The sequence below is a fragment of the Gigantopelta aegis genome, chromosome 3 (genome assembly GCF_016097555.1).
Source record: "Gigantopelta aegis isolate Gae_Host chromosome 3, Gae_host_genome, whole genome shotgun sequence".
NCBI lineage: Eukaryota > Metazoa > Mollusca > Gastropoda > Neomphalida > Peltospiridae > Gigantopelta > Gigantopelta aegis.
Window position 1 is genome coordinate 75,010,749 of NC_054701.1, and position 12,441 is coordinate 75,023,189.

Genomic DNA, 12,441 nt, shown 5'->3' on the forward strand with positions numbered 1-12,441 from the left:
AACAGTTTTATAGGTTGCAAAACGAGTCACTACGCATATTTACATAGATTACAACTAATTTTGAGGGTAGATTGATGGAAATACATAATAAACATGTCTCAGATTGGCACATTTTGCCCGAATATCTGTATACTCCCCCCCCCCCCACCCCCAATTTGAGGTTTCGCTCCAGGCACTGGTAGGAAGGACATTTACCAACCCCCCTCCCCGCCCTCTGTCTTGTACGCTTATGATTTAGGTGGTGGCTCCAGGGCCGTATCTGGTGTAAAATAACTAAAGGGCAGCAAAAACGAAATAATGGCACTGTAATTAGTATTGAGTCTTCTCCGGTTAGATAATAAAACAAAACTTTTTATTTTTATTGCAATAAAAACCATTTTAAGGGGGATTGATCCTGACCATGCTAGTTTAACTTACATTCCCTGCATAGATGTACAGGCTTCCATTTTGTGGAGGGAGGGGAAGGGGAGGAGGAGACAGACTGATGTTTGCCCAAATTAAACGGAAATGGCAGAATCTGAATTACAACGAACGTTTATTTTTATTTGTAATACTACAAATCAGCTATATATGGTTGCAGACGAATAATTACATATTTCCCCATGGATTACAACTAATATTGTAAGTAGAGTGATGAAAATACATAGTTAAATGTCTTCAGAACAGCTCATTTCGCACTTCTTCAGTACTGGGGAGGAGGCAGTTGATCCCCGACCCCCCGTTTCTTACGCTTATGAGTCCTTGGTTCATGTTTTAGACTACAGTATTGATGTTTGGAGTCAAGCAAAGATGAAAGCAAAATGTAAAAAATAAAACAAAACAAACAAACAATCCAAAAACAAAACCACAGTTAGGACCAAAAATAATCATGCAATGGTGTTATACTGATGAAGGACTTATTATCATAGTAGTTAACATGAAACCAACTATTGCCCATATCACCATTCCCGGAACTTAAATATTCGTTAAATATACCTATTGATTACAGCACATCGTTTTACTTGAAAAATCAAATTCAGTCAGTGCGTTTCATAACCTATGTTATTCAATGGCTTTTTTTTTATGAACATCAAACTAAAATATAATATGGAGAAAGTAGCTTCATTTCAACAAGTATTATAAACTCGTCCTTTTTTAGAGAATTCTCGTGAATCAAAGCGTGTAGATCAAAGGAACTAATACACATTTAAAGTCTTTATTGCTTTAACGTTTTACAAGACATAGGATTCCTGTTTATATGTAAGACTTAAAGTGTATGTATGCAAACACAATAAAACGTCTGCCACCTGATCTGTGATCTATAAAGACGTCCCAGAGTTATCTTACTTGTCCTAAAGCTCTGGCCCTCCTTCGTTCTTAGAACATGGGCAGAGACAGACAACCGCGTTTACCTTGAGATCTATGGATTTAAATGGGACTTTGGAAATATCTAAAATCTCTCGTGAACAAACAGATAACATACTAGCGGAAGTTGTACACGTTTTTTCCCCCTGATATATCAGATTCTGCAATATGCATTTAAACTCTTAAAGTACATCCGCAAAGTGCGACTCTTCAAACCTTGGCGATTATAGCATGATGCTCAAACTATAAAATATATCCCTGAAATGTGAATCCTGACGTAAAGTAGACACTTTTGGGTTCTGAAGTGCTCTCATCTACTTAAAAATCAAAGCACGTCTGCCGTGGGCACAATCTGTACTATAAATGCCACAAATTTCACGTACCACAGAAACATGTACTGGCGATGAGCTTATGTAACATTCTCTTTGAGCTGTTTGGTACTGGATTAGCGATGATTCTTCGAACGTGACGGACAACGGATAAAAGGATTAGTGTATCTTTAATACAAGTATACACACACGAATTTACCAGATGTTTTTTTCTTAACATGTACCAGGTTATTTTGTCATTTAAACAATGTCTTTCAGTCTGGGATCGTGTGGAATACTTCCGGTGTGTAAAAGCTGTTGTTTTATTCTTGTGTACATGTTTTCCGGTGCATAAAGTCCGGTAAATCAATTTGTCTCAAGGTAGAAATTGTAGATGGTTGGACCTTTGTATGAAGTTATGCTTTAATGAAATGTTAAATCGGGATGTCTCAAGGTACAAAATGAGGATTGTTAGACCTCTGTTTGAAGTTAATGTAATACATTGTAGTAATGTAATAAGTTGCAAACTCATATCCTCAAGTTATAACATCGTTTCGAAATGCAAAATACAAACACATTGTGTTTTCTCCAACAACGCATTCTGTCCACTGCTTTGATACGAGAAACTAAATACTGTCGGCATGTTTTGTAACATACTGTTACATATGTGAACGTCAAAATCATAAACATTTCAAAATCGAATCTCTGCACAAGGCAGTCAAAGGATATTTTGATAAGACCATGACTGCGCCCCTGAATCAGGAGTATTGCTACTTCTCAAGATAATACAACATTCCTACTTTTCTTGTAGGAGGCCCATAGCCGTCGAATGAAGGGTGGGGGAACCGGAGGGCACTTCCCGTTGAAAATAAAATTAATATAAAGCTGTTCCCTGTCGTTGTCATCTTCTGATGTGAGACCGGCCTCGGTGGCGTCGTGGCAGGCCATCGGTCTACAGACTGGTAGGTACTGGGTTCGGATCCCAGTCGAGGCATGGGATTTTTAATCCAGATACTGACTTCAAACCCTGAGTGAGTACTCCGCAAGGCTCAATGGGTAGGTGCAAGTAGGTGTAAACCACTTGCACCGACCAGTAATCCATAACTGGTTCAACAAAGGCCATGGTTTGTGCTATCCTGCCTGTCGGAAGCGCAAATAAAAGATCCCTTGCTGCCAATCGGAAGAGTAGCCCATGCAGTGGCGACAGCGGGTTTCCTCTCAAATTCTGTGTGGTCCTTAACCATATGTCTGACGCCATATAACCGTAAATAAAATGTGTTGAGTGCGTCGTTAAATAAAACATTTCCTTCTATCTTCTGATGTGTATAGAACTATCACTCCTAAGATTAGTTAGACAAATCGAAACCTTATCTAAACATTGTTTATATTTTGCCTCGAGCAGTTATATGATTTTGATAAGTTAATGGCTTTTTTGTTCAGATTTTAAAGATAAAATATTTCTGATCTTAACTGTTAATACTAATACAATATATTGTACAACAAAAGAAATGCATATATTATGGTATATAATATAATAATAAACAAATAGACTGTCAAAATGCATATATTATGGTATATAATATAATAATAAACAAATAGACTGTCAAAATGGACTTAAAACTTCAACAAGTGAATGATTACATTAATATATACAAATTCTAATATGATTCAAACTAAATAATTTGAAATACATTAAAGAAAACTAAATTAATATTTACGTTTCTTTTGTTCAATATATTTTTTGTTTGCTAAATCTAAACCTTGTCAAAACATTCCTTACACTACCTCGTTCAAGTTCAACTTCGAGTTCTTTATTGCTTTAAGTTTTTATAACTTAGCAGAGAACCGATTTTTACACGTTAATTGCTTTTTCATTCAGATTTTAATAATATAATAATAATAGTTCTGATTTTAGATGTTGATATACTTTTACTAATCCAATAAAAGTTTTTACAAAATCTTAACTATTAACTTCAAATGGCGTGCTTTTGTAACACGATTTGTGAATATTTTGCAGCAGTGGAATCAAAAGAGTTCAGGCATTCGATAAATAATTACAGTGCAATCATACACCCGCACCTTTGCGACAGTAAATAGAACTGGTCTTATGTTAATGTTAACTTCATGTTTAAACTGCAGAAAACCTGTGTGGGACAAGAACTCAAAACACGTCTATTGAAACAAGCTGAATACTGTTGCACACAGTATGTGCAATGTACATTACTTGCTGTGGGTAACAAATAGACGTCTATTGAAACAAGTTGAATACTGTTGCACACAGCATGTGCATTGTACATTACTTGCTGTGGGTAAAAAAAGACAGACAATGATGAATAAATCGGCTCAAGGTCTTTTTTGGTCCTTTTGAAAGTATAAATGAAGCAGATACCAGATATGCATGCGAAGTCAACTATGTTGGATAATGCGATTAGCATAATGTGTCTGTCTATACGTCTGCTTTTACAACACGGTGTTATTAAGATAGTACGTGATATTATGTTTTTTCATGTTCTAAATCGATTTTACGGATTTGCATATTTTATATTTACTATGACATTTTTGTGTATCGTATAAATTCATATATAACAACAAAACATCAATGGTATTCTTTTATGTTCTCAATCGATTTGCATGTGTCAAATATACACGATATCCTTTGTTACAGTATACAATGTATATACTACAGCTACGAAGACAGAAAATTACCAAAGCAACTTAAGCAACAGATCATAAATAAATAAGTAAATATATAAGTAAATAAACAAATTATTAAATTAATAAATTAAATAATTAATAATTTAAATAAGTAATAAAATAATTAATAAAATAATAAATAAATAAATAAATAAATAAATAAAACGGTAGGAGCCCAAAACAATTGTTCAACCGTATATGTTACAGACGTTTTTGTTAAAACATCACAAACTTAGAGTTAGTAACTTTAGACAATGGAATGGTACATTACATTTCGCTGATTGATCTATCTCGGATTACTTCATTTCAGGTTACATCGAATCGGCTTGGCAGCGCATGCATTTACACACAAAATCTTAAATACTTTTGTCGTTTAGGTCTCGTATGCATTTTAAAACAAAATCTTATTTTCTTTTTCTAATAGGTCTCGTCAGTTCCTGCACTTCCTGTCCTGATGACATCATCCAGCAGGTGTCGCAGTGCTTCAATGACCTGGCTTCCGGTGTGACTAGCGGAAATGCGACGCCACTCAGGGGTTCTATGGAGTCTATGCCGCTGGACTATGGCAAGATCAGGGAATATTGTAAAGAGTGAGTCAATGTTCTAAACTGTGTAAAATATAACACAGTAACAATACCTTAGCTAACTTGTGTGTATTACATGTCTTATGAAGCCACTTTAATATTCATTCCAATCATCCAAAAATACAAAGAAACCTATATTAGGCAGTCAACTATTTCAAAAGATCACTTTCTTATATTCCAGTATTTGACTATTTATCACACGCTTGATAGAAAAGTATTATGACCTTAATCGCCATGTTAGTCAGATGCAAGGAAGGAAGGAAATGTTTTATTTAATGACGCACTCGACACATTTTATTTACGGTAATATGGTGTCAAACATATAGTTAAGGACCACACAGATATTGAGAGGGGAAACCAGCTGTCGCCACTTCATGGGCTGCTCTTTTTGATTAGCAGCAATGGATCTTTTATATTCACCATCCCACAGACAGGATAGCACATACCACGACCTTTGATATACCAGTCGTGGTGCACTGGCTGGAACGAGAAATACCCCTTGGCCTACCGACGGGGATCGATCCCAGACCGACAGCGCATCAAGCGAGCGCTGTACCACTGAGCTATGTCCCGACCCAATTAGTCAGATGAAAACAATCATTTAAATATTGACTTCCATTATCTTGTTTTGTTTGTTTCAGAGGAGGACATATGTCTCGCTTCCTGTCATGCGTAGATGACCTGGTTCAGCAGTGTGAAAACGAACAGAAGGGAGACGTTCTGTTACAGTTCATCAACCCGGACAGAGTGCGGACCAGCGTTCCAAATCTATGCAACAATGTCGATGGTTGGTGCTAACGTGCTGATTTTATTCTTCATTTAATCCACTGAAATAGTCTTCTTGTTGTTTTGTTTTGTTTGTTTGTTGTTGTTGTTGTTGTTTTTGTTGTCATAGGCGTACGGGTTCCCATTTTAGTAGGGGAGCAGGCTGGCTTTTGCCCGAATTAATCGAAAATGCCCGAATTTCGATAACAACATTTATTCATATTAGCATTACTACCAAACAGCTATATAGGGTTGCAAACGAATCTCTACGCATTTTTATTTTAAGGTTAGAATGATGAAATAAAACGGTAAAAAGGTATCAGGTTATCACATTTTCCCACCACTGCCCCCTGTCTCGTACTCTTATGTTTCTTGTTGTTTTGGAGGTTGGGGTGGGGGTTGGGGATTTGGGTGGGGCTGTGGCGTATATGTATGTTTTGTTTATTTGTTTTCGTTTTGTTTTATTTTGTTTTGTGGGGGTTTTTTTTCTCTTTTTATTTAATGGAGTATATTCTGTTTACTAAATAACTTCATTCCATTTTCATTTTATCTTGATTTGTGTGCTGATAGTCGATTAAGATTCAAGCACGCTGTTCTTGGCACACACACACTTCAGCTGGCTGGGATGTGTGTGCAGGACATTAGGCTAAAGAGTGGTTGTTTGTAATTAGTATCTCTCTTTGGTTTGTGGTATACGTTTTTATCTTTGGTAAATTATAACAAGGCAATCCTTAGTTATCTGCCCCTAATAACAGTACTGATTCCAGTACATAGCGACACCTTTTACTGACAAGGCGATGGCATTTGACATAATACTGAAACCAGTCACATTATTATTATTAAACAAAAGTAACACGTTTTTTTCAGGCCCGTAGTCCATGTCTATGGGTACATGAAGGGGTGGGGGCGGTGTGTGTGTAAGATGGGTATGGGAAGGGGTGGATGCAGGGTGTGTGTAAGATGGATATGTGAAGGGGTGGATGCAGGGTGTGTGTAAGATGGGTATGTGAAGGGGTGGATGCAGGGTGTGTGTAAGATGGGTATGTGAAGGGGTGGGGGCGGTGTGTGTGTAAGATGGGTATGTGAAGGGGTGGGGGCGGGGTGTGTGTAAGATGGGTATGTGAAGGGGTGGGGGCGGGGTGTGTGTAAGATGGGTATGTGAAGGGGTGGGGGCGGTGTGTGTGTAAGATGGGTATGTGAAGGGGTGGATGCAGGGTGTGTGTAAGATGGGTATGTGAAGGGGTGGGGGCGGTGTGTGTGTAAGATGGGTATGTGAAGGGGTGGGGGCGGGGTGTGTGTAAGATGGGTATGTGAAGGGGTGGGGGCGGTGTGTGTGTAAGATGGGTATGTGAAGGGGTGGATGCAGGGTGTGTGTAAGATGGGTATGTGAAGGGGTGGGGGCGGTGTGTGTGTAAGATGGGTATGTGAAGGGGTGGGGCGGGGTGTGTGTAAGATGGGTATGTGAAGGGGTGGATGCAGGGTGTGTGTAAGATGGGTATGTGAAGGGGTGGGGGCGGGGTGTATGTAAGATGGGTATGTGAAGGGGTGGGGGCGGTGTGTGTGTAAGATGGGTATGTGAAGGGGATGCAGGGTGTGTGTAAGATGGGTATGTGAAGGGGTGGGGGCGGGGTGTATGTAAGATGGGTATGTGAAGGGGTGGGGGCGGTGTGTGTGTAAGATGGGTATGTGAAGGGGATGCAGGGTGTGTGTAAGATGGGTATGTGAAGGGGTGGGGCGGTGTGTGTGTAAGATGGGTATGTGAAGGGGTGGGGCGGGTGTGTGTAAGATGGGTATGTGCAGGGGTGGGGGCGGGGTGTGTGTAAGATGGGTATGTGAAGGGGTGGATGCAGGGTGTGTGTAAGATGGGTATGTGAAGGGGTGGGGCGGGGTGTGTGTAAGATGGGTATGTGAAGGGGTGGGGGCGGTGTGTGTGTAAGATGGGTATGTCAAGGGGTGGGGGCGGTGTGTGTGTAAGATGGGTATGTGAAGGGGTGGGGGAGGGGTGTGTGTAAGATGGGTATGTGAAGGGGTGGGGGCGGTGTGTGTGTAAGATGGGTATGTGAAGGGGTGGGGGGGGGGTGTGTGTAAGATGGGTATGTGAAGGGGTGGATGCAGGGTGTGTGTAAGATGGGTATGTGAAGGGGTGGATGCAGGGTGTGTGTAAGATGGGTATGTGAATGGGTGGGGGCGGTGTGTGTGTAAGATGGGTATGGTGGGGGCGGGGTGTGTGTAAGATGGGTATGTGAAGGGGTGGGGGCGGTGTGTGTGTAAGATGGGTATGTGAAGTGGTGGGGGCGGGGTGTGTGTAAGATGGTATGTGAAGGGGTGGGGCGGGGTGTGTGTAAGATGGGTATGTGAAGGGGTGGGGGCGGGGTGTGTGTAAGATGGGTATGTGAAGGGGTGGGGGCGGTGTGTGTGTAAGATGGGTATGTGAAGGGGTGGGGGCGGTGTGTGTGTAAGATGGGTATGTGAAGGGGTGGGGGCGGGGTGTGTGTAAGATGTGTATGTGAAGGGGTGGGGCGGGGTGTGTGTAAGATGGGTATGTGAAGGGGATGCAGGGTGTGTGTAAGATGGGTATGTGAAGGGGTGGGGGCGGGGTGTATGTAAGATGGGTATGTGAAGGGGTGGGGGCGGTGTGTGTGTAAGATGGGTATGTGAAGGGGTGGGGGCGGTGTGTGTGTAAGATGGGTATGTGAAGGGTTGGGGCGGGGTGTGTGTAAGATGGGTATGTGAATGGGTGGATGCAGGGTGTGTGTAAGATGGGTATGTGAAGGGATGGATGCAGGGTGTGTGTAAGATGGGTATGTGAAGGGTGGATGCAGGGTGTGTGTAAGATGGGTATGTGAAGGGGTGGGGGCGGGGTGTGTGTAAGATGGGTATGTGAAGGGGTGGGGACGGGGTGTGTGTAAGATGGGTATGTGAAGGGGTGGATGCAGGGTGTGTGTAAGATGGGTATGTGAAGGGGTGGATGCAGGGTGTGTGTAAGATGGGTATATGAAGGGGTGGGGGCGGGGTGTGTGTAAAAAAAGCAAATTGGGCCTAATCATAATTAATACTTATCCTGTGTGTACTGCACAACAAAAGTTATACACTAATATTAAATATGGGTGCAGGGATATGATGCTCATTTAAAAATAAAGACTGGACTGATCTTCTTTTTTAAAGTGAAAAAAAAACCCACACCTCTACACCATACATAAATGTTTATTTTCACATTTCGAAATCAATTCAGTCCACTTTGTGAAAACGTTTATGCAAAATAGCAAAGGTTAGACGAAACAAAAATCTGAAATACAGACCCCTCTGTGTGTAGTGTACTATAACATTTGAACACGTGCATCAAATGATGTGTTTTACAGTTCTAGAGGCCTCGGCGCCGTGCTTGAAAACCCAGATGCAGCAACAGTCGACCTGTAAAGAGAAAGCTCACGAGATGGTAAACAGAGGTATGGTGGAGACTCCGGGCAACGCTACAGCCATGTTCATCGTCCAGTGCAGGTAAATTATGTACTAAATACCTGATTGAAACGAGATCTTACTGACCACACCGATTGTACGTCTCCGTCAATAGGTCTTACCAAAACATCTTTATCACTTGAGGATGTTTCATTTGACCATCAAAGCTCTGGTAGCATGCATTTGAAAGCGTTAAACAAGCTCACCAAGACACAAAAGGATGTTTTTGTTCATTTAGAATTTATTTTGTTTTGTTGGGTTTGTTTGGGGGGTTTTTTGGAGGGGGGGGGGGACAGGGAGGAATTGTACAATTCCACGTTTGTTTAAAATCGGATCGGACTATTTAAACAGCTAAATGGTTTTAATAATTAAGCGAGACCTCCCCCCCCCCCCCCCCCCCCTCTCTCTCTCTCTCTCTCTCTCTCTCTCTCTCTCTCTCTCTCTCTCTCTCTCTCTCTCTCTCTCTCTTTCTTGTCCCTCTGTATACATTTTCACATTTTGATTGTCAATTTTCTTTCCATAGAAACAATATCGCTATAAAAGTTTTATGAATTAAAGAATAATATTTTGGTGTGTTATAACTATAACTGTGGCTCTGGAGTGAATCATTCCTTTCTGTCAGATGATTATTATTTATTTTTTTTACTGTAATATTTGTGTATGATAATTCAACTTAACATTAATCAACTATTTTCAGATTTTTTAATATCCTAGCGGAATGCCAAAGAAAATCAGTAGCTGAAAACTGCGGCTCCAACTTAGGCGATCTCCACGCTGACTTCCTCCTGTCCTTTGTGCCGGACACCTGTTCGGCCAAAAACATCCAAAAACCGAAAATAATTGCGCCTCCCCACAAACCGATGACATCCACGCCTTCCCCGGACCCAACACCGAGACCACGTGAACAAGAATGGCCCAGTGCTGAAGGACGTCCTCAAAACCTTACCCCCGGATGTACTGGACGTCCAGAGTAACAAAATGAGTGCTAGGTCTTTGAAGAACGAGACTACTTCCGGTTCCGATGTAGCGGTACTGGGCGTAGCTTTGTCGCTGACGGTTGTTGTTAATATAATTTTATCTACCGGAGCAATACTGTAGATGTGGATAAATGTAAGATGTTACTAATATTTCTCTAAAAAACAAACAAAAGTCAGAACTGATTTAAATCTGGGATATTTACTTTTATTCCAGATTTATTGCTTAATGGTGTCTTATTCAGAACCCAGAACATTCTTGGTTTGTATATGTGTGTGTGCGTGTGCGTCCGTGTGTATCTGTCAGTGTGTGTGTGCGTCCGTCCGTGGAGGTGTACGTCAGTGTATGAGCACACGTGCGTGTGCGTGCGTGTGTGCGTGCGCACGTGTGCGTGCGTGCGTGCGTGTGTGTGTGTGTGTGTGTGTGTAAATATCCTGTATTTTAGCCCTGGTGAATTTGTTCGGTTAAGTACGGTCCTATTTATATTATATCTTACCGCTTTATGTTTGAATGGACACCTTATCATAAAATTAAAGAATTCGTTTGAATAAATAAATAAATAAATGAACAAATGAACGAATTAATGAAAATAGTGGTTTTGGTAAACGAACTAAAGGACGAAATGAATACCAGACATTCAAAATTAATACACCGATGGTAACTATTCTGACTACGGTATCATTGGTGTATCAATATGAAATTAGTCAAAAACAATGAACGCAAGAAACCGTGGTCAATAATTGTCTTTTATTTACATTGTATTTCTATCTGTCATAGATATTTGCCTATGTTTTGTACATATTGAAGCATAGTGTGTGTGTGTGTGTGTGTGTGTGTGTGTGTGTGTGTGTGTGTATGTGTGTGTGTGTGTGTGTGTGTTATTTTCACTTTTTCAATTATTAAATAGAGAATAATACATTCGTGTCCGTTAGAAGATACCATTTATCTTATAACGAGTTGTTTTAAAATGTATCTAACGAGCGAAAGCATGTTTGATATGTTTTTAAACAACGAATTGTCAAATAAATGGTTTCTAACGGGCACGGATGTATTATTCTATTTCTTACATATCCTCACAAAAACCCACATGTTTTAAGCAAATGTTAACATCTTTTTCGATTAAAAGTTATTTACAGCCCCTGCACGTACGCGTCACAGACAAATGACTGTCAGGTTAACAATACATCACAGTGTAATCGATTTCGATCGTGTGTTTTTTTCTTCTTTGAACGTATGGCATTGGTGACCTGGTCCACGCCTAGGAACAGCCAGTTGTATGTCTTGAAATTGTTAACACACGTACATGTGTAAACAAGTATGTTTTATAAAAAAAAAAATAACGAATGATGTTCTAACCAACGGGTGTGTAAGAAAAAGCAATTATTAAAGCTACAAAATAAGGAAACATTATGGCATGCATTGTCTGTGTTGAAGATTCCACCCCTACTCCCCTACCCATTCACCGACCTAAATATCATGATATTGCACCAACACATAATTCCAAGCTATGTATTATATTTGAATGAAATATTTATTTTCTTGCTCACCAGAATAGTCCTTCGATATTTTTTATCTGTTCACTGCCTTTAATCTAAAATCAATACCTGTTTTCTTTATGAATGAATGAAAACTGATTTATTATATACAGTTTATCGTATAGTAATCATTGCAATTATCGTGATTGATTTTTATTATATTTGTTTTCTTTATGTGGAGTGTACGCTATAAGGGAAACAACTCTTAAAAGAAAAATACCGGTGTAATAGCCCAAAATATACCCCCGCCAAACTATACCCGGGGTTAAAGTGGGCTAGCCTGTTTTATACCCCTAACCCTAACCCTCATTTTTTATTACTAACCTGTATACAAAATAAATAAATAAATAAATAAATAAATAATAAACACTTTAAAAGAAAAGGAACTATTGCTTTCATAAAAATAAAACTATCACAGATTAGTCATTTTAGAAGATATTTCGATATTCTCTAGCCCAAAATATATAATTTATGATAGAAAAAACCCTTCTGGACATTGAAATACAGACTAGAGAGGTATATTCTGGGCTAGTCCATTTTATACCACGTGTATAGTTTGGCGGGGTGGGGGTGGGGGGGGGGGGGTATATTTTGGGCTGTTACACCGGCAAGTTTCAAATTGATTAGTTTTACGTCTTCTCTGAAACTAATCATTTCATATGCGTCGGGAGCGGTGAGGTGGCGGATGGGTAGGAGCCGAACTCTGAAGATTATACCCCCACCCCCGTTAAAAGGCAGGTTAATATATTATAAATAAAACACAATCCAGGGGGTCGTCCT

The 12,441-nt window shown here is 40.0% G+C and overlaps 1 protein-coding gene across 1 annotated transcript; it reads left to right on the forward strand.

Annotated features, from left to right (window-relative positions):
• The first annotated feature begins 4,834 nt into the window (after positions 1-4,834).
• Positions 4,835-10,871, forward strand: LOC121369075. The gene is made up of 4 exons (XM_041493914.1): positions 4,835-4,936; positions 5,572-5,717; positions 9,055-9,193; positions 9,849-10,871. Exons 1-4 carry the CDS (start codon positions 4,887-4,889, stop codon positions 10,123-10,125), a joined length of 612 nt encoding a protein of 203 aa, XP_041349848.1. The 5' UTR covers positions 4,835-4,886; the 3' UTR covers positions 10,126-10,871.
• The last annotated feature ends 1,570 nt before the right edge of the window (positions 10,872-12,441 follow it).

What these genes read in the sequence shown, in the direction of transcription:
- LOC121369075 (XM_041493914.1), top strand. Translation starts at nt 4,887, where the DNA reads ATGGAGTCTATGCCGCTGGACTATGGCAAGATCAGGGAATATTGTAAA. An exon ending in ATCAGGGAATATTGTAAAGA is followed by an intron (nt 4,937 to 5,571) that starts GTGAGTCAATGT and finishes TGTTTGTTTCAG; the next exon opens with AGGAGGACATATGTCTCGCT. An exon ending in TCTATGCAACAATGTCGATG is followed by an intron (nt 5,718 to 9,054) that starts GTTGGTGCTAAC and finishes TGTGTTTTACAG; the next exon opens with TTCTAGAGGCCTCGGCGCCG.